This window comes from Doryrhamphus excisus, linkage group LG10 (assembly GCF_037039965.1).
Source record: "Doryrhamphus excisus strain RoL-2023G ecotype Guam linkage group LG10, RoL_Dexc_Guam_v1.1, whole genome shotgun sequence".
NCBI lineage: Eukaryota > Metazoa > Chordata > Actinopteri > Syngnathiformes > Syngnathidae > Doryrhamphus > Doryrhamphus excisus.
This window is the reverse complement of record NC_136366.1, coordinates 2,351,528-2,374,369: the sequence shown is the minus strand read 5'-3', so window position 1 is coordinate 2,374,369 and position 22,842 is coordinate 2,351,528. Positions and strand designations below refer to the sequence as shown.

Here is a 22,842-nt window from a genome sequence, read left to right as displayed (position 1 = left end):
CCCAACTCAGCTGGGATAGACTCCAGCTACTCGGATGGATGCATTTCATTCTGTTCCATGGCTGCGATCACAATACACGTCAGTACACGCTTTACGATGTTTAAAGTACAGTAAAATGCATCGCTATGATTCTTCTGTGGTTTCATTTGTCTTCGGAAACCATCTCCGAACAAAAGGAATGTCTTTACGATTTTGCAGCCCAGCTCCCACTGAACCTGGCGTCAGGACCAGCAGCCTCGATTTACGCCAGCTGAGAGTGATGAGCTTGACACCGACATCCAAGAACTCCAAGCATGGCGTCTGCACGTTTTGGATTTTGAGCCATTTCTGTATTTGGAGTGTTTGGATGTTGCTTTGAGATAAAATATACTGTATATTTGCTCATTTATTGGGGAATATTAATATGACTGCACAACTACTACCATGTACAGTAGTACAGTAGCGGCCTTTGAGGTTTCCTACCATAAAAACTTTTTTTTTTTACATGTTTGACATCAAACAAATGTAAATATTAGTCAATGACAACACAACTGAACACAAAGTGCAAATTTTAAATGAAACAAATTATTAATGGGGAAAAAAACCTACATGGTCATGGATTTTTACTGATTTATCACACTTCAGTTCGAATGGAAAAGGTTATAAAGCCACTGGGACTCTAGCAAACCACAGCGAGAGCCATTATCCACAAATGGCAAAACATTTGTGGATAAACACAAAAATGACCCCAACATCTCCCCACGAGAATATCCAAAGAACTGCAGGCCTCACTTGCTTCAGTTAATGTCAAGGAAACATCTTGATGACCCCCCCCCCCCCCCCCCCAAAGACATTTGGGAAAATATTCTGTGGTCTGATGAGAGAAAAGTTGAACTTTTTGGAAGGTGTGTGTCCCGTTACATCTGGCGTAAAAGTGGGGTAAAATACAGCGGTGGTAGTGCGATGGTCTGGGGCTGTTTTCAGAATGTCCGGCCATCTGTTGGTGACTTAAAGCTGAAACCAACTTGGGTTGTGCAGCAGGACAATGATCCTAAACACACCAGCAAGTCCAACTCTGATTGGCTGACGAAAACTACAATGAAGACATTGGAGTTGTGGAGTCAAAAGTCCTGACCTGAATCATATCGAGATGCTGTGACATGACCGTAAAAACGCGTTCATGCTGGAAAAGCCTCCAATTTGGCTGAATGACAACAATTCTGCAAAAATGAGTGAGCCGACATTCCTCCACAGTGCTGGAAGAGACTCATTGCAAGTTATTGCAATGCTTGATTGCAGTTGTTGCTGCTTAGCTTTTAGGGGACAATCATGGTTTCACACAGGACCATGTAGGTTTATTTTTTTCTCTTTAATAATAAAAAGTTGACTTTAAAAAGTGCATTTTGTGCTCAGTTGTGTTGTCATAGACTCATATTTTAAAATTGTTTCATGATCTGAAACATTGAAGTGTGACCAACCTGCAAAAGTATACGAAATCTGGAAGGTCGGTAAACACTTTTTCACACCACCGTATTACCGTATTTTCTGGACTATAAGTCGCTCCGGAGTATAAGTCGCACAAGTCCAAAAATGCTAATATTGTTAGAAAAAAACATACATAAGTCGCACTGGAGTATAAGTCGCATTTTTTGCGGGTAATTTATTTTCCAAACTACTTGCCCAAAACAGACATTACGATAAACAATAACAATAAAAGAATAGAAAACAGGCTGAATAGGAGTAAGATATGCTAACACAATGCTTATTAGCTACGCAAAAAATAAACATGAACAGAAAAGGTGTTCAGTGTTTATGTAACATAAACAGTTTTTTCATTTATAAGTCGCTCTGGAGGCTGCACGGTGGACAAGTGGCTAGCATGCAGACCTCACAGCTAAGAGACCCGAGTTCAAGCCCACCCTCGGCCATCTCTGTGTGGAGTTTGCATGTTCTACCTGTGCATGCTAGGTTAATTAGCGACTCCAAATTGTCCATACGCAGGTATGAATGTGAGTGTGAATGGTTGTTTGTCTATATGTGCCCTGTGATTGGCTGGCCACCAGTCCAGGGTGTATCCCGCCTCTCGCCTGAAAACAGCTGGGATAGGCTCCAGCACCCCCTGCGACCCTCGTGAGGATAAGCGGTAGAAAATGAATGAATGAATGAAAGTCGCTCTGGAGTATAAGTCGCAGGAACAGCCAACCTATGAAAAAAAAAAATGCGACTTATAGTCCGGAAAATACGGTATATTAAAAGTTATGAGTCAAAGTTGTGGCGACTTGGAATCGAGTCGCAATTTTGATGACTTTGGACTTGACTTGACAATAGAATCAAATACTTACAACTCATCTTGGACTTTGACATTAATGACTCGGGACTTGACTTGCAAATACTTGAGTTTTTCAGTTAATGTGTTGAATAAAATGTGTCATTATTATGTAATTTTCCAGCAATAAATATTTCCCCACTTGAATGAATCTATTAGAATCCAATCAGGTTTTTTTTCCCAATACCGTGTCTTCAGATGACCTCTTATGTTCTTCAGTTACTACATGAACTGCGCAGGCAAGAATGAGGGATTAGCGTGTCTGGGAGGTGAAGCGCTCATCATTCAGGCTATGGCTCTGTTAAAGATGAAGTATTCACACATCATATTCACACAAATACAGTACTAGTCGGACTATTACCTCTCACAGGGCTAGGCTGGCTGTATAGAGGAGACTTGGTGGCCACCGAGACCACCACAAAGGAACCATATCTACTGTACGCACTCAATGACTAGGAACTATTTAATAACTCTAATGATATTCTACAACTATAACATTATGATAGTAGATACTCCATCCAGCAGAATTCTTTTTTTTGTGTGTTTTTTAGTCCTATTCTTCACACAGCACCAACATGAAATCAAATGACGACAAAACATGGCCGACCGCCACGGTGTATTGTCACCTTGGTGTTTGATCGTAACCTTGAAGATACTGCGACGGAGGGTTGCGGCCGTGTGTTCCACTGCTTCACTTCCACAGCTGAGTGCTGAGGGTCTGTCCGGAGGCGGCTGGCCAACCGGTGGCCGGCGTGCCTGATGGTGGCGCCGCTGCGTCGGTGGCCATGCCCGACATCTGCTGGGATAACTGAGGGTGAAGATGAGATGTTGACTATGAAAGACGAAGCAAAACACTCACACTGAATTTAAAGCCGCCCCCCCTCGTCCCCCCCTAATCACCTCCTGACTCTTCTCCTCCGGCTCCGTTGTACAGCACCTCCTCTCCTCACTCGCCATCTTCCATTATGTCTTATCTATTATGAATGTGCCTAGTATGCACTACTTGTTTATCTGGTCATCTGAGAGCTTTGTGATGTGTGTGTGTGTGTGTGTGTGTGTGTATGCCCACACACACACACACACACACACACACATAAAGCATTCTCACCATGTGCACGGCAGTAAGTGCACTCATGGACTACATGAGTGACACATTCATGCACTATGGGATCAGACAGCATCGCTCCATCACTCCTCATATGGTACACTCCTTTGGTGGGAAGCGTCTTATATTCTGTCATTAATGTCATTGTTATTATATAGTAATGTTAATATTCGCAATAATATTAATAATATTTTTATAATATTAATATATAATAATTAATATATACTATATAGTGTAAATATATAATGTATAAATATATTTTTAAAATATATAAATATTATTATATTTATTTTTTATTATTATATATTATTATTATTAATGTTATTATTATTATGTTATTATGTTATTAAACGGTACGAGACAAAAAAATTTTTTTTTAAAAATAACAAATTTAAAAAAAACCTTAAACTATATTAGGAAAGCAGGAAGTGAACAAATGTAACAGTTACTGATTCGAATTCCAGTTCGGGTGTGTGTCACAGTCAATGTGTTCCCTGGGGGACCTTAGTGGCAGGCAGACAGATATGTAGAGGACAGGAAGTGATGTCAGAGGTTCAAAGTTGAGTTTTAGCTTATGACCACAACAGTAGCCGGTGTTATTATGTTATTATTATTATTGTACCTGGTCATTTAAAGGTCATTTAAACCTGCCTTGTTTGGCCCTTGCCTCATCGAAAACACAGCCACCTTGTGGCCAATGTGGGGTACTACATTTACCAGAATGCTTCTAATGATTTTAGGCCATTTAGTTCATTTCAGTTCATTTTAGGATTGAACATGCTTAATTTACATTGTGCTTAAATAAGCATATTTTTTTAAATAATAGGCCTTATTCAACCATAAAACAATATTCATTTAATAATTAATTAATTTGTGAATAATCGTCATAAGAGGGATGGCGCATGTGCAAATTACAGTTTATATAATATTCAGAAGACATAATAATACATATATTATTCTACACTGGTCTCTTGGTGTCAACAGGCTGTTATTGCCAGATCTCACAACAGGGTCCCTTAAAATGGGGACCAATCACAGCGGAGTGGGTGTGCCCGGAGGCGGGCCATTAGTGAAATAAATTAAAACAAACAGTTTTGGAAATAAAGATGGAATAGGTGCAAATTCTGGAAGATCTAGAAAGCTTTCTGTGCAGGTTATTGTGTGTCGCTGCTCTGTAGGAGTCCACAGCTCAATACAAAGAGCTGAAAATGAGCACTTTTCAAACGAAAACGCTTGCAATTGTCTTGCGTATTACCTGGCCCACGTTCCACGGTCCTTGCTGCATGCTGGGAATGTTCTGTCCTTGATTGGCTGCCATCACATTCTGCTGCACGGCCATGTAGCTTCCATTGGGGAGAGTCGCACCCGACATCATGGCCCCTCCTCCCATCATGGTGGTGGGCCGGCCCGTGGCTGGGTTGAAGCTTTGCTGTGTTACCTGAGGCTGGCCCATGTACACACCTAAAACACATCAGTTCAGGCACATTGGCTTATTTTGGCTTGGTTCTTTATCAATGTTTATTTATTTCGATTTTCAAGTACATCGGTCTTTATATTTCTAATCCTCTACATACAGCAGTAGAATGAATCACACAATGGTTGTCTTCGTCATACCACTATGGAGAAGGAATTCAATTGTGGACAGTATGTAGATTTATTTAAAAAAATAACAAATAGGTGGATATATGACATCATTGACACATTGTATTGGTTTTTAAGTCCCCCCCCCCCCCCTTTCCTGCATGGACATGTCCCAACCATCTCAGTCTGGCCTCTCTGACTTCATCTCCAAGGCCTCTAACATGTAATGTCCCTCTGATGTACCCCTTCCTGATCCTATCCATCCTGGTCACTCCCAATGAGAACCTCAGCGTCCTCATCTCTGCTACCTCTAGTTCTGCTTCCTCAGTGATACTCTAGATAACCGCTATAAATGAGACTCTTGTACTGTACTACAGGTAAAATGCACAGCATACATGTACCGTGTTAGAGACCCACAATATTATGGGATATATTATCCATATATATCCATAATGTATGTATATATGTGTGTGTGTGTATACAGTACGCTTTTCACGTTACCTTGGCCAGTAGCAGGCTGTTGCTGGCTCTGTGGCTGACTGCCCACGGAGCTGCTGGCATACAGAGACAGGATGGAATCTTTCGATAACAGCTTCTTCTCCTCTGCCTTGGTGGTGGGACAGGTGGAGGTAGAGGAGGAGGTGGTGGAGGAATCTGATGGTTGAGGCACGCTACTGGAACCTGACTGGATAAAGACACAGACATGAATTATTCCAAACAAAGATGTACAGTACATGCTTAGTGTGCATATAGATGAATTGGATTTACATTATTTTTTTATGTGAAAAATGTTTTAGTTTTGAGTAGGTTTTGGTTAGAGCTCGATTTATGACGCTAACCAAGGTTCTACTGTAGCTCCATTTTTTTGTGTTTTTTTTGTTTGTTAAACGCCTATTCCCATCACTGCACACCAGCCACCATCCCAGACTACAGCCGTCCTCTATTGCCTTGAGCATAAATTGATGAAACCTATTCGGCCTCGAAATCCTAAGTCATAAGTGAAAGTAAGATTTTTTTTGGCATTCCCAAAATAGCTGCATTTTTTGTTTGTTTGTAGAGAACATTGTTGTGGTGACCATGAAGGAGTAAGATCTCCACACGCATTAAAGACTGAATATCTGAATATCTGAATATCTGTGTACTAATTTTGCTCAAACGTGACACCGGCAAAAAATACGAAAGACGCACTTCGGCCATCCGGATGATGCACAAAGACATATGGAGTGTGCAAGTTTGTCTTAAAACATGAGAAAAACCGTCATTGCCCGCAGAGCAAGTGTGGGCAAACTGCGGCACGGGAGCCACATCCGGACCGCCAAGGGTTTGAATGAGGCCCGACAGTTGCTTCCAAAGTTTTAATTAAAACTTTTAACTTGCACATTGCCAGAGTCAATCTGAAACAACCTTAGGGGTATGACGTGGGTATGCTGGAGCCCATCCTGACTGACTTCGGTAGAGAGGCAGGGTACACATTAATGTATAATCTTTATTTCATGTTTTGTAAAATAAAAAAAAACATAAAAATTATAGACTGCTCAAAATCAAATCAAATAATTTTTTCCCTCACTTTAAATTAGAATAATGTCAAGAGATGTCAGTCAAAAGTGAAGTGCCATCAATGTCTAATATATAAAGATTACAGCTTTTATTATGTGTGTGTGTGTGTGTGTGTGTGTGTCTGTGTGTGTAAATAGGTGACCCACAAAGTGAAAGCCGGGTCGGCTTCACGGCTCCGATAAGCAAAGGCTTGTGAGAAATAGTGGCCCCTGAAACATGAACACACATATACACACAGCTTTGATGGTGTGTTGTGTGCAACTACTTTGCAGGCAGCGCCGCACTCCTGTCTCATTCAGCTGACTCTCTTTGACTGGAAAAAAGGGGAGGGTGGGGGGCAAACCCAGACCTGGAGGGAATTAGGTAAAAAGGAAAAGAGAAAGCAGATCTTGGAAGAGGAAGGATTATGAGGCACCGTGACACATAAGAGAAGGCAGAGGGGAAGGAAGGAGGGAAGATGAAGGAGAAACGAGTGTCATATATGGGGAAAATAAAACATCAGGATGAGAAGTGTGGAGAAAAAATAGACCCTTCTAGAACAGGGGTCTCAAACATGCGGCCCGCGGGCCAAATGTGGCACGCAGGACACTAGTTTGAGGCCCCCGCCTTGATATGAAAGTTTAATGTTAGTGCAGGCCCGCGCAAGTTTGATATGGATGCTGTATGGTATCATGTACCCAGAAAAAATTATTACGTTTGATTAATGTTCATGTTAAAGTTTAAATAACTGTTAATAGTTATCCTCCCTAACCGTGTGGAAGTGGTAAGTTTTTGGCTATTTAAGTTGAAAGGAAATAACTTGAAGGCTACCGTTTAGGTTGCTAGCTCTCTAGTTTGCGAGTTAGCATTTGTGTCTCAAGACCCTGCAGTTGCGCAATATGTTGTAAATAAAAAGAGTATAAATGTGACTATAGTCGTGTTTTGTCATGTCTACAGGGCTCTAATAATGCTTTGTTCATTTTAATCTAAAAAAAATCATTTGTCTACCCACCAACTATATGTGGTTTCTTAATTTTTATTATTTGCCATTTTATTATTATTATTATATTTATTTATTTATTACTGATTGATTGATTTTCTTTATTCTTGATTTGTTTATTTATTTTTCATCTTATTTTGTGTAGAAAAATAAAAAGTAAGATATTTGAGAACAGTGGAATGTTTTATCAGAGCTTTTCTTGTAGAAAATTGGAACCAAAGGGAAGTTTTTAAAAAAAAAATATTTTTAATAAATGCGTTTTTTTTTTTTGCAGCCCAGTCTCACCCAGATCCGAGCTCCAGTGGCCCCCAAGTAAATTGAGTTTGAGAGCCCTGCTCTAGAAGAAAGGGGATGTAGAGTTTAAACAGGACATATTGAAAGATGAACAAGGCAGTACGGACACGCACGGCTTTGTTGAGAGAAGCCAGTCCCGGTGAGTCAGGTGATGCTATTAATAGCATCCTTGCTCCTAAATTACAGAGTAGCAGGAAGGTAAATTGTCTTTACTGACGTCACGCTTCAACAAAAGGACTTGACTCTGAGACAGAGCTTGCTCCAAAGCGACTTCACACATTGAGAAACCCATTTGCAGACTCTGTGACGGGCAGGCAGGCTTCATTTTGTCTTAGAAACAATAATATTGGCGGACTAGAGGCCGTGACTCGGTCATCTGGCTCTGAGGGTCTGGCTGATGTTGTCTTCGTCATATCACTATGGAGAAGGAATTCAATTGTATGTAGATTTATTTAAAAAAAAAAACCAAATAGCTGGATATATGACATCATCGACACATTGTATTGGTTTCTAAGTTCCTCCCGTCTCCATCACCTTTCCTGCATGGACATGTCCGAACCATCTCAGTCTGGCCTCTCTGACTTCATCTCCAAGGCCTATAACATGTAATGTCCCTATGATGTACCCCTTCATGATCCTATCCATCCTGGTCACTCCCAATGAGAACCTTAGCGTCCTCATATCTGCTACCTGCAGTTCTGCTTCCTGTATTTTCCTCAGTGATACTGATATAGATAACCGCTATAAATGAGAGTACTGTACTGTACTACAGGTAAAATGCACAGCATACATGTACCGTGTTAGAAAACCAATAATAATTCACTGATAATGAGATTTTGCACTTCCCTGAACACACCATAGTTTAAGGTGCATAACTCCCCGGAACAAAACAAAATAAAACAAATGATGCACACATGTTTCTGTGCTACGGCATCTAGGAGAAGGATGATTTTCGGGAATAGAAATTGGAAATGAATGGAATAAAAGGAATGAAAAGTTTGCATTAAGATGCGGTAGCTAAATTTCTGGCATGCATAGCGTGGATTACGATAGTTAATTAGGATTTTGGTGGGGAAAAAAAAAATGCAATAATTTCCAGCCTGGAAGCTAAAGCAATATGCACACTCAAGATTATTTTCTTCAACTGATAGATCTGACCCATTTCCCTTCCATTCCAAATGGTTTTCCATCCAAACCATGTTACAACCAATTATGTACAAAGACTTTTGGGAGTAATAAATTAGACAAGTGAAATGAATATTTTATCTGTTCCGTGTCATAATACATTTGAATTTGAAGGATGACCAGACATTTTCATTTGCATGTAACAAACTTTTTCCACGAGCGCCACATACTGAGAAGACAAAGGACGCGAGGAGATCATAATACCCTCTATGAACAGTTCTGTCTGGGTTCCGTCCTCAACATGCTACTGAAGCCGCCCTCCTAAAGATCACCAACAACCTCCTCATGGAAGCAGATTCTGGACTACTTACCGTCCCCATCCTGCTTGATCTGAGTGCAGCCTTTGACGCAACCTCCCCAATAGACTATCCTCCCGTTACTTCAGGCATGCCTCAAGGCTCTGTCCTGGGACCCCTCCTATTCATTATTGACCTTTCCGCTCTCAGCAATATCATAAATGCAATATTAATTTTCATTGCTTACACCTCTCGAGCAAAACAAATTCTTGGATGACCAAAAATGTCATCAAACTCAGCTGTGAAAATACAAAAATCCAGTTTTTCTCTCAACATCAACGTCACAGTCTCCCCCCGCCCCTCAGGTTAAGAGCCTGGGTGTCACCCTCGATAGCTTGCTATCATTCAAATCCCCCATCAATAACATTACCAGGTCTGCATATTTCCATCTACGCAACAGCAATCGCCTACGCGCTTCTCTCGGCCCCCGTGCTACCTCTATTCTTGCTCACAGCCTGGTTCCCTCCCGTGTTGATTATTGCAACTCTCCTTGTCAGCCTCCCTCACAAATCTCTCCATGAGCTTCAAACGGTCCAGAATTCAGTCGCCCGCATCATCTCCAGAACTCCTTCGTTTCAACACATCACCCCCATCCTGCAGCACGTCCAACTGGTTACCCATCACATCTAGAATAGAATGGAAACACTATGGAAGCCATCTTGGTTGGAATATCACTATCTCAAATAATGAATAATAATTACAAAAATAATCAATGACTGCTGTTTCGTGGTTACATGTCGTATCCTCGTCACTAGGCGACAGTGATGTTACATTGATGACATCTTTAGATTCCATTACCTTGCATGGAGTCAGCCATGTCATATCCGACATATTTGAATGAAATAAAGCTTATCCACTCACTCCGTGTGGAAGTGGTATTCATTCATTCATTCATTTTCTACCGCTTTTTCCTCACGAGGGTTGCAGACGAGAGGCGGGGTACATCCTGGACTGGTGGCCAGCCAATCAGAGGGCACATATAGAAAAACAACCATTCACACTCACATTCATACCTATGGACAATTTGGAGTCGCTAATTAACCTAGCATGTTTTTGGAATGTGGGAGGAAACCAGAGTACCCGGAGAAAACCCACGCATGCACGGGGAGAACATGCAAACTCCACACAGAGACGGCCGAGGGTGGGATTGAACCCTGTTGTGGAAGTGGTATATTCTTGGTAATGTTTGAGTGCATCCCATAATCAGTTCACAGTTCCACATGTCCAAAAGGAGTAGGAAGAAGCAAAGCTTATTATATCCTACCCCTCCATCTGGTACTTTTACAGTGAGTAAATGTTACATTTGTTCACTTCCTGCTTTCCTAATATAATTTAAGTTTTTTTATTTTATTTTAGAAATTTATTTTTTAATTAAAAAATTAATAATTTTTATTTATTTATTCTTGGCTTTTTATTTTGTCTTTCATTCCCACTCTGTTTGAAACACTTTTAAGTTTAGAAAAAACTAAAACACAGAAGCTAACTAGTTAGTGTGCAATGTGGTTTAAGCAAAGAATTTTCTAAAATTGTTGGTCTTGCTTGAAAATGCACGCATTTAGTTATATTCAATGTTTAAATATATTATATGGCTCTCACAAAAATACATTTTCAAATATGTGGCTTTGATGGCTCTATAGGATATAGGGTTTCTCAAACCCAATTGTATTATTTTTTTTATTCAACTGTGGTAAATGACTCAATATCTGCCTGGCAAGAGACAGTTTGCGTTATATGCGGCCTTTTGTCTTTTAGCTACACTGACATTAATGCAACACAACATAAACACATCCACATAGCATGTGATATGTTGCGGGGCTCCTAGCAGCACATTGTGTGATAGAAAGGCACCACAACAAGGCTCCATTATGTTCGCTCAAGGCCGGGGTGGGTTTTTTTCGTAGTTTCACACACACGCCCGTGCACACACACACACACACACTTTTTTTCCTGTGGTTTTCCATCATTGCTTGAATCCATCCACTCCCCTGTGATAGACCATCTGTGTCTTTAAAGCCACAGTCGGACAGGTGTGTTTGTGTTCCCATAATTGGAATAATCTAGAGAAAACAAACTAAGAAAAGAGTGAATCATAAAAGAACAAAATGGTCAGCAGCTCATTACATCACGTCCCCATTCCTCCACAATGAACGGCTCCCCTTCTTTTTTACTCACCCCTCTCTCATCCCAGTGGCTCTCCACTTTTCTTTTCATCCCTTTATTGTGTTCCGCTCTGAAATCGGGCATCTGAATAACCGGTCAAATAATGGTCATTCGCTCTGTGTGCCAAGTAACACAAAATAATGAACGCTCGTGTATGCCTCCTTCTTTCTTTCTATGCTCTTGGACGTCCTAAATTGTTTACTCGGATCCATGTTGCCATTTATCTATGAAGGCTTCCCGAACAAATGCGACACTTACGATTTATTCCATCTACAAAGTCACTGTTGTGGTTTCATTAAATTACTAAGAACATTTTGAACAGCAACCCACATTTATCTTAATGGCGGAACCATTATGGACTGTCTTAAAGGCAACTGAAATTTGGCACATTTCATGGTCCGCTGCCTTCAGATTGAATTTCTGTTCATAATTAACTCCTAATCCACAACTGAAAGTGTGACATGAAAACAAAATGATCAGCAGCAGATGTATTATAATAAAGAGTTTGCAATAAAAGCACGCAACACAATCACCAAGACCGGCTTGAATGTCTAATTGGGGTTTCAATTAAGGAATGTCGGAATTCTCATCATACAATAGTACAATACAGTCATCCCTCACGAGTACATGGTTCAAATTCCGTGACTTATAATACGGAGCGGACGAGTGGTTAGCATGCAAGCCACACAGCTAGGAGACCCGAGTTTGATTCCATTCTAAGGTATCTCTGTGTGGAGTTTTCATGTTCTCCCCTTGCATGCGTGGGTTTTCTCCAGGTACTCCGGTTTCCTCCCACATTCCAAAAACATGCTAGGTTAATTGGCGACTCCAAATTGTCCATAGGTATGAATGTGAGTGTGAATGGTTGTTTGTCTATATGTGCCCTGTGATTGGCTGGCCACCAGTCCAAGGGTGTACGCCGCCTCTCGCCCGAAGAGAGCTGGGATAGGCTCCAGCACACCCACGACCCTTGTGAGGATATAGAAAAACAGTTTCATGCTCCAATACAGCCTATTATTTGTCAAAAATATTTATATTTAAGCAGATTTTTTTTTGCTTTTTTAAGTATAAAAATGCCTAACTGAAAATGTGAGTGTGTTATGTCCTAATACATCTGATATGTTTTATTTTCTGTTATTCTATGTTGGGCAATAGAAGTGTGAAGGTGACTATAAGGATGTTAATTGATGTCTAGAGGGTTTGAATAATGTTAAAAACTTTATTTAGAAGATCATAATCAGGTTTACTATGTTTTAAAGGGTGGAATAACCGCAGTAAATGAGGGATTGTTTTCAAAAAGGATAACCGGAGGGTGTTTTGGAAACTACACAAGGATCAGAAGGGTATGAAGTCTTTGGGTTGAGACTAAAGTGGAGGAGTTCAAGTATTTCAGGCTCGTGTTTCACGAGTGACGGACAGCTGGAGTGTGAGGTGGACAGGTGGATTGGTGCAGCGTCTACAGTCATGTGATCGCTGTACTGAACTGTCTGGGCCAAGAAAGCTGAGTCCGTAGGCCAAGTTCCAACCCTCACCTACGTACGGTCATGAGCTTTGAGTCGTGACCTGATACGGATACATGCCGGCTGAAATGAGTTTTCCACATAGGGTGGCAGGACTCTAGTCAATCTAGACCTGGACATGGCGAAACGAAGTAAAATGGATGAAAGTTGCCCAAACAGTACTGAAACGAATAGTTGCCATGTTCATGTTCTTGTGCACTAAAGCCAGCCTGCATTTAAAAAGACTGAGAAGATTGTTGAGGACACTTCATCAATTTTTTCCATTTTTCTTCAAAATCTTTTACACCTACTCCTCTGCAGGTACCAAGATGACGAGGGGTCTCAAAATAATTCATTTGTCCGGATTGCCGGAAAAAGTATGCCGTATCTGTAGAAAACCCACGCACAACAATATGCAAACTCCACACAAAGATGCCCAAACCCAGATCCGAACCCAGATCTATAAATGCGTGGCAAACATGCTCACGCTAACCACGAGGCCACTTTGAAGCCTCTGTGAAGAACTGGAGCTGAAATCTGACCTTCCGGTTCGCCTGCTTTCTTCTTCTTCAAATGTTGGTCAAATTCCGGTGAAAGTTTCTACGTGAAATCGTTGCACACGAGGGGAAAACAGATAGAGAGAAAAACACCAATCCTTCCCCTCCCACAAGGCTGTAATCACATTTTAGTAATTGACATATTCACAGATAAGAAAGCGCTCCCAGGTGTCAGTTAATAGCTGCAAGACTCAGCAGGCTACAGCTTCCTCTTTCTTCTCGCACCTGGCTAATCACAGCCGGAAAGATAAATCTGCCTTCTAAATTCCCAAAATACAACCGAGTGGGAAGTAAGTCTGTGACATGCACAGTGCGGATTGGATAGGATGGACTTTATTCATCACACAACAAGGAAACTCCAAATGTTAAATACTAGCTTATATCCGTTCTCAAACGCTTTACATGAATTTAAACTTGGCCTCTCGCCCGAAGTAGGGCTGGTATAGGCTCCAGCACCCCCACAACACTCGTGAGGATAAGCGGTAGAAAATGAATTAATTAATCATATGACCCTGTTTACATGAAAGAAAATTCAAACTGGATTCTAAATTGAGCACCATATTCTTGTTTTTACATAAAGATGTACATTCAAGTACATGATGTGTACTCGTACAGAACCTACCAAAGTATTTTTTTGTCTGACAATATCTTCAGTATTGTCACTTCATCTCCTGAGCAAAAAAATCTGAAGTAATTTTACAAGTGGGCTGCACAGCGGACGAGTGGTTAGCGCAGAGACCTCACAGCTTGGAGACCCGAGTTCAATCCCACCCTCGGCCATCTCTGTATGTTCTCCCCGTGCAGGCGTGGGTTTTCTCCGGGTACTCCGGTTTCCTCCCACATTCCAAAAACATGCTAGGTTAATTAGCGACTCCAATTTGTCCATAGGTATGAATGTGAGTGTGAATGGTTGTTTGTCTATATGTGCCCTGTGATTGGCTGGCCACCAGTCCATGGTGTGCCCTGCCTCTTGCCCAGCGGAGGCAGCTGGGATAGGCTCCAGCACCCCTGCGACCCTTGTGAGGATAAGCGGTAGAAAATGAATGAATGAATAATTTTACAACACAATATGAATATGAATATTTGTGATAATGATGAAAAACGTGTGACGACAGGATATCCACTATTTATGAACGAAACCAACTTTTTCATTGAAACTATTTTGATGCATGACAGTGAAAAATGAACCAGAGGTTTAAAAAAAAACAATTGGTAATTGGTCAGGGGCCCTCGTGTGGACAATTGTATATTATACCTCTGTGACACTAATGGTAAGTTATTGTGGTGAGTTAGCTGACACCAAATAAAACCAGTAAAGTGCATTAACATTTATACAGTGTAAAGACTTCATGATTCAAGAAGTACTACCACCACTGGAGTTTTATATTTCCCAGTCCGACCCACAGTGCTTGCAAGGACATGCTGAAAGTGATTCTGTAGAATAAAAGGCATGACAGTTGACTTTGATATAATCTACTGTGTGTGTGTGTGTGTGTGTGTGTGTGTGTGTGTGTGTGTGTGCATGTAAATAGGACATCAATTATTGAAGAGATGTTGTGTTTTAGACTCTGCCATGGTGTGTTTGTGTTGCCATTGCTTCATCGGTCTCAGTAGACCGTCTGCAAAGCAGCAGGCATACACTGATAAGCAGATGATGAAAGCGTGTGTATACACACACACACACGCACACACAATACACTGCGCGTATTACCTGGGCCTGCTGTGTGTTGTTGGAGGAGGGGAGAGGGTTGGAGACCATCGGTCCAAAAATGTCCAGTTCATCATTGACTTTTCCACCACCATCTGGAGCATCTGGAAGAGAGAAATGTTTTTGATATTGCAGAAAACTCAATTGGCCTTCCAAACCCAAACTAAAGCTGCTATATTCTACGGTCATTTTAAAAATAGAAAAATAGAAAAATTAAATGGCATAATGAATATTCATTCATTCATTCATTTTCTACCGCTTTTCCTCACGAGGGTCGCGGCCGGTGCTGGAGCCTATCCCAGCTGTCTTCGGGCGAGAGGCGGGGTACACCCTGGACTGGTGGCCAGCCAATCACAGGGCACATATAGACAAACAACCATTCACACTCACATTCATACCTATAGACAATTTGGAGTCGCTAATTAACCTAGCATGTTTTTGGAATGTTCCAGGAAACTGGAGTACCCGGAGAAAACCCACGCATGCACGGGGAGAACATGCAAACTCCACACAGAGATGGCCGAGGGTGGAATTGAACCCTTGTCTTCTAGCTGTGAGGTCTGTGCACTAACCACTCGTCCACCGTGCAGCCCTAGGGTGGAATATATCCATTCAAAACCTGCCCCCCCCATACATGATCTGGGGATGGACAGATTCAATCAATATCAAGTCCAATACTGCTCACATTTACTGAATCAGATAGAGAAATATATATATACGCACAGTTCATGCTTCATGTCACAGATTTATTCCATCACGTTTTTTTTAAAACATAAATATAAATTAAAAGAAAAAACTAAACATAAATAATAAATAATGCCGTTTTGTTGATGAATGCTGTCTATTATTAGTAAAAAATATGCATATGTAAGCCAATTTTACATATTAAAAAGGAGGAAAAAAAGGGAGTATGCTATACCCTCCTATATTCTATGGTAATTTTAAAAAATGCACTGGTTTAGAAAAATCAAATGGCATAATGAATATAATTTTTTTTTTGATGGGGGCATGGCTTGCAAGGTCAGAGCAGGAAAAAGGTGGAATATATCCATTCAAAACTTGCCCCCCATACATGATTTGGGGATGGACAGATTCAATCAATATCGAGTCCAATACTGCTCACATTTACTGAATCAGATATCGAAAAAAAAAAAAAATATATATATATATATATATACGCACAGTTCATGCTTCATGTCACGGATTTATTCCATCCTGTTTTTTTAAAAAACATATTCATTCATTTTCTACCGCTTTTCCTCACGAGGGTCGCGGCGGGTGCTGGAGCCTATCCCAGCTATCTACACCCTGGACTGGTGGCCAGCCAATCACAGGGCACATATAGACAAACAACCATTCACACTCACATTCATACCTATGGACAATTTGGAGTCGCTAATTAACCTAGCATGTTTTTGGAATGTGGGAGGAAACCGGAGTTAAAAACATATTAAATAATAAATAATGCAGTTTTGTGGATTGTGGATAAATGCTGTCTATTATTAGTAAAAAAAAAAATGCATATTTAAGCCAATGTTACATACTTTTTAAAGAAAAGGAAAGCAACAAGGGCAGCCAAAAAGGAGAAAAAAAGGGGGGGTGCGCTCTATCAAAAGAACAAAGAATGGCGGCCGTGCTTGTGAGAGTAGTGTAGTAGTATTAGAGGTCATTTCTATACTCGAGTGATGAAACATGTACATTGAAGTGTAAAAAGAAAACCACTTTTTGTTCCTGATAACAAAAACCATTTGATTAAATTGCACACTCAAAATAATCCACAGAAACTATTGACGTATACACGCTAATCATACTGTAAGTATGTTGGACTTGCATATGAACGACCCCGTTCCGCTCTCACATGAAATACATACATTGTTATGGAGATGAGCTGCAAGAATAAAAGCATCCACTATTATTAACTTCATTGCCATGTTTCTGTGTCCACCGTCTGACAATAGCAGATGGCGCTGCTTCAAGAGCACTCTCATTTTCACCATGGCAACAGACCAACCGTTAGGATGAGGTTTATGGATGTGTTTTGGAAGCATCCAGAAATATTTTACCACATACTAAACAAATTGCTATGTATGCTAATTTATCCCCACATGGTCGCCATACAGCGTTTTGGGTGGCTGAACCATATATGGCTTCTCCATATTTGCATGCTTTTATTTCCTGTCGCTTAGATTACTGTAATGCCTTGCTCTATGGTCTTCCCAAAAAAAAGTATTTTAAATCTCCATTTATTACAGAACCAGAAGGCGGGAGCACATTACACCGGTTTTAAAGTGGCTACATTGGCCCCCCGTCCGCTTCAGGATCGATTTTAAGATTCTCTTACTGGTTTTTAAATGTCTTAACGGCCTTAGTGGCATCTTCTTATTTATCTGATCTGCTTTTACCATATCAACCCCCCCGCGGACCCTGCGGTTCTCCGGTACTGGCCTTTTAACAATACCAAAACCCGGAACAAAAACCCACGGTGAGGCAGCATTTAGCCACTATGGCCCCCACCTAGGGTGAGTAGAGCCGCTTCTCCTTCACATCGAGAGGAGTCAGTTGAGGTGGCTCGGGCATCTAGTCCGGATGCCTCCCGGACGCCTCCCTGGTGAGGTGTTCTGGGCATGCCCAGCCGGGGAAAAGGTCCCGGGGCAGACCTAGGACACGCTGGAGGGATTATGTCTCACAGCCTGCCTGGGAACGCCTTGGTGTGCTCCCGGTGGAGCTGGAGGAGGTGGCTGGGGACCGGGAAGTCTGGGCTTCCCTACTAAGACTGCTGCCCCCGCGACCCGGACCCGGATAAGCGGAGGAAAATGGATGGACGGATGGCCCACACCTGTGGAACAGCCGGCCGGAGAACCTCAGGACTGCGGAAACACACCTTTTTAATCAGGCTTTTAACTCATATTTTTATACTTTTCTTACATTTTTATCTTTTTAGTCCTATTTTATGCTCTTAGTCTTTAGCTTTTAACTACAGTGTTTCCTCAGGTGGGGTCCTCAACACTGGGGGCTGTGTCGGGTCTGCTAAAGGGGTGCCATCCTTGGGTCCCTTCGACCCGGCCGGCTGGGGGTTCCTCCCTTTAATGTGGGGTCTGCCCGTCTGTCAGAGTCGGGGGGCCCGGGTGCTGGTCCCCCGATGGGCGGCCCCCAAAGGTGGCGTTTCCTTGATCCTCAGTGCCATGCCATGCCTCCCTACTAAATAAAACTATTACCATTACCATTAAAAATATCCTATATTAATTATGCCATTAGGGGCTGCACGGCGCAGGAGTAGTTAGCGCTCAGGCCTCACAGCTAAGAGACCCAAGTTCGATTCCACCCTCTGGAGTTGCATGTTCTCCATGCATGCATGGGTTTTCTCCGGGTACTCTAGTTTGGGGGACAAACATTGAAAGTGTCAATATTTTATAAGCGAATAACGATGCATGTCCTTGAAAGTATCATACACGCATTAGCTTATCTTCCGTAAAATAATGCTTCTAACACGTCCACCTGTGTTCTTACACCAAATCAGTCTGTATGAATACATAGTTGTATGTGTTTCGCTACACCCGGCAAGCAAGGTGTGAGCTTTCCAGCTAACCCCCCCCCCACCCCCCCAGGCTTCCAGGGTGATGGTGTCCGCTCACAGCTTCAGTCAGATTTCACACTCTATTCTGGGACGCTAGAAGCCCCGGACCCTGTGGTCCGTGGTGCATCAGTTGGCGTACTTCCCAGCCAAACACCTTGCGGTCTTAGCCGGGGATGATGCTCTAGAGGTCAGGAGAACCAGGCTGGAAAAGGGCCAGAGACACCTCGGTAAACCGCCTTTGAGTCGTCATGGAGCGGCAGGGCCACGGTGCACGGAGCCCCCGGCTCGTGCAGGCATGTGTCAGCAACACAATGACATCACGAGTTTCAATATCTTACTTTTTACATTTTGGGTTTTTTCTTTGGCTGCATATTGGGTTATTTTTTGCAGACGTAATAAAAAAAAATGCAGAAACTTACTTCAAGAAATAACTGAATGGCGAAACAGTGTTGATCTTGGTGCCATATTGTGTCTTTGGCAACAATCACATCATCAGTGAAGCTTGAAGTAACCTTAAACGTGCATTTATCCTTTTAATGTATAATTGATATTTATTTAGAATTGTTTTCTGCATAATAAATATAATTCTAATTGTAAAACTATAAAAACATGTTTTGTGTTAATACTTTTGGCCGAAACAGATTAGTTGGATTTACATTATTTCTTGTGTGAAAATGGATTCGCTTGGAGTCGGACCTCCAGGAATAGATTCGTGATGCTAACCAAGTTTCGACTGTATTTTTAATGGGTGCATATCTAAATGCATGTTTGGGTGGCTAGAACTTTACAGATACAAGATGTCCGTCACCTCAGCGATGTCATGCTACTAACAATAAGCTCATAATCCAAGAACATCTCTCTATGACTGATATACAAAACTAATTCTCTAATATAATTTTAAATGACATATGATCTTAGATTGTAATGTGAAGCATTATTGTCTATGACGATGTTCTTATGAGATTGTAAGTATTGTTCCTCATGTCTTACCCAGGCCCAGAAGGTCCACGGCTGCTGCCTCTTTACTTTTCTTGGGGCTGGCTCTGGACTCCGTCTGTGTAGAAAAAACAACAGCGTCTATTAAAGTATGCCGTACTCCGTCTTGGTCATATTTCTTTGATGTTTAATGAGGAGGAAAAGCTCGGCGTACCACAGGGAGAATATTCAGGAGATCCAAATCATAAAGAAAGAAAGCCAAGCAGATTAAACGCATAAAAGGAAGTGGAAATATTCGTCAGAAGGGGCGAGTGGTGAATACATGAATACAGATATCATAGAGAGAACTATGACACCGAAGAGCGTTACGGAAGGTGACTGCATGGGCTTTAAGAGATCTGCAATGCTGCTAACAAAGCCAATTTCCCCACACTAAAAGATCGATGGGTGACGTTAAACTCGATACTGTTCCAATCTAAAGCAATGAAAACAATTACGGCGTTGTGGCCTAATCAGGAATGCATTGTGTGCAGGTGCAAAACCACATGAGCAGCGGTGGATGGGATTAGAGCTCATTTGTTTTGAAATGGTACAGCCCATTTGATAAAATACAGAATACAGAATACATAATCCCTGCATATTCCCAATTCAGCAATAGCAACCCTGCAATTTTGCAGATGATTTTTCATTAAAACACATTTTACTTTAATTTTTTGCTTATAATGTCCATAATTATTGGTAGAAAACTCTATATGGATAAAGATTGACAGGAGCAAACTTCAACGTGCTGAAGTCATATCCAGTGTGGCAAACTCCGACCCGGGGGCAAAATCCGGGCCACACTGCAATTTCATCTGGCCCGCAGAACTGTTTATAAAAATAGCATTGAGTTGCCACATCTCAAGGACTTCATCCAACCAATACAATGTATTTATTATGAAATTCAAAACCATTCTTCATAAGGGTGCCCGGTTCAGATCAAGGGATCAAAAAATATGACCAAATGTGAGGTCATCCACTTCCTTATCCACCCTTCGGTCTACAACCAAAAACGCCCTTCCAGTCCCCGGAACCAAGCTCCAAACCATGGGCAACAAAAATTCTAAATTTAAAAAAATTAATAATTTAAAAAAAATCAAAAAATTGTTACAACAATAATGATGAAAATGGTAATATTAATGATGATTATAATAACAATAATAATGGTAATAATGTTAAAGATTATAACAATAATGATAATAATGAAGGGGCGGCACGGCCGTCGAGTGGTTAGCGCGCAGACCTCACAGCTCGGGGACCAGGGTTCAATTCCACCCTCGGCCATCTCTGTGTGGAGTTTGCATGTTTCTCCGGGTACTCCGGTTAATTAACGACTCCAAATTGTCCATAGGTATGAATGTGAGTGTGAATGGTTGTTTGTCTATATGTGCCCTGTGATTGGCTGGCCACCAGTCCAGGGTGTACCCCGCCTCTCGCCCGAAGACAGCTGGGATAGGCTCCAGCACCCCTGCGACCCTCGTGAAAAATGAATGAATGATAATAACAATAATAATATTACAATGATAATAATAACAGGGGAAAACAAGACTGTGGCATGAACATGATTATATCTTGCAAAAAGGGGTAGGAATTTATAAGCTTTTGCTTCAGATAGTTGAATACAAATGTAAATAACGGAAAGTTATATTTCGATTGATGTAAGAAATCTACTGTAATGTTTCAAATATGTGCCCAAATAAAAAAAAATGTGTTTATCATAGTAATCATCAGATTGACGTATGGATTCAGATCAGACAATCTATGATTGTGTTCTTTTCAAAGCTAGCTCTATAAATGCCAACCAGTCCAGTGGACTTGGTTTCTATTATTTGGAATGTCACATGTACAATATGTTCTGCTGCATCACAAAAGGGTAAGGTGCCTGTTGGGGGAGGGAACATGTTTGTTTATGATTATGTCTATGTGTGTGTGTGTGTGTGTGTGTGTGTCTTCTTGTCAGGCTTGGCTCCCCTCCTGCAAATGCTTTTTCATTGATCCGTCTTATTGTGGCCAAGCTATCGATCCCCTGACTGCTCGACCTCAGAAAGCACCAGGGGGAGGGTTGGACGTGGGGGGGGGGTGGTGTCTGTGACATTACCAGTCTTGCCGTCTGCAGCATCAAACTCCGACTTGACCAACCACAGATTGATTTTTTTTTTCGTTTCATTTACTGCTATTAATAATATCTGTGTATCTTTCAAGAGCTCTAGTAAGCCATAAGCAATAAAACACTCCCCTCATCAACGAACAAAGACTCACAAAACCAACTCATCTCTCATCAGTCTCATTCCTATCTCCAACAAAGCCAAGTGCTTTCCATGAACTAGAGCAGCCTCTTGTTCTCTTTGATAATTTATTCATGGGCTGAAAGAAAAAGGCAACATATGCCAGCAGTCTAATGGGATGACAGTGATTTAGTGTCTGGAAGCCGAGCTAGCGACAGGAGGACGGCAAGAAAGGAAGAAGATGACAGATATGAGGTGGGACGAATGAAGGAGAGACATGGAGGTGAATGAAGCAAGGAGAAAGTGTCTTAACGGGACCGACGGTTAAACGTTTCAGCCGCCGTGACCGCTGTTGGGACGACTTCCGTCCTTTTTCCTACTTTGAGGAAGTATCTCTTCATGGGCTTACAAAACTTGTGAGCGCAGCAAAACAAACATGTCTGCTTGACCCGCTTCCTGGGAAACTCTAGCTCCCTCAATCTTAAATATTATAAATCCATCACTTTCACTTTCCTGCAGTGATTCGACCGTCGATCACTCTATCCTACTGGAACACCTTCAAACGCATATTGGTGTTACTGGTCTGGTACTCTCTTGGCTTAGATCTTGGTAATGGTAATGGTTTTATTCCATTTGAACATGCATCAGATTACAATTGAGTGCATCCCATAATCAGTTCCCAGTTCCACATGTCCAAAAGGAGTGGGAAGAAGCAAAGCTTATTAAAAGCTTTTACAATCAGTAACTGTAACATTTGTTCACCTCCTGCTTTCCTAATATAGTTTAAGTTGTTTTATTTTGAATTTTTTTTTATTTATAAGTTTGGGGTTTTTTTTGGTTTT

General features: G+C 41.4%; 1 protein-coding gene across 3 annotated transcripts in view; it reads right to left on the bottom strand.

Annotated features, from left to right (window-relative positions):
* Positions 1-821: 821 nt before the first annotated feature.
* LOC131120076 (stromal membrane-associated protein 1-like) overlaps positions 822-22,842 on the bottom strand; it is a 45,658-nt gene continuing 23,637 nt past the window's right edge. For 2 of the 3 annotated variants that reach the window (XM_058065157.2, XM_058065158.2), the window contains exons 7-11: positions 19,791-19,854; positions 15,230-15,330; positions 5,493-5,676; positions 4,666-4,871; positions 822-3,113 (exon numbers count right to left, since the gene is read on the bottom strand). In XM_058065157.2, the coding sequence (XP_057921140.2) occupies positions 2,997-3,113; positions 4,666-4,871; positions 5,493-5,676; positions 15,230-15,330; positions 19,791-19,854 (672 nt within the window). In that variant the 3' untranslated portion in view covers positions 822-2,996. The remainder of the gene's footprint in view (positions 3,114-4,665; positions 4,872-5,492; positions 5,677-15,229; positions 15,331-19,790; positions 19,855-22,842) is intronic. The other variant, XM_058065160.2, reaches the window with a different exon arrangement.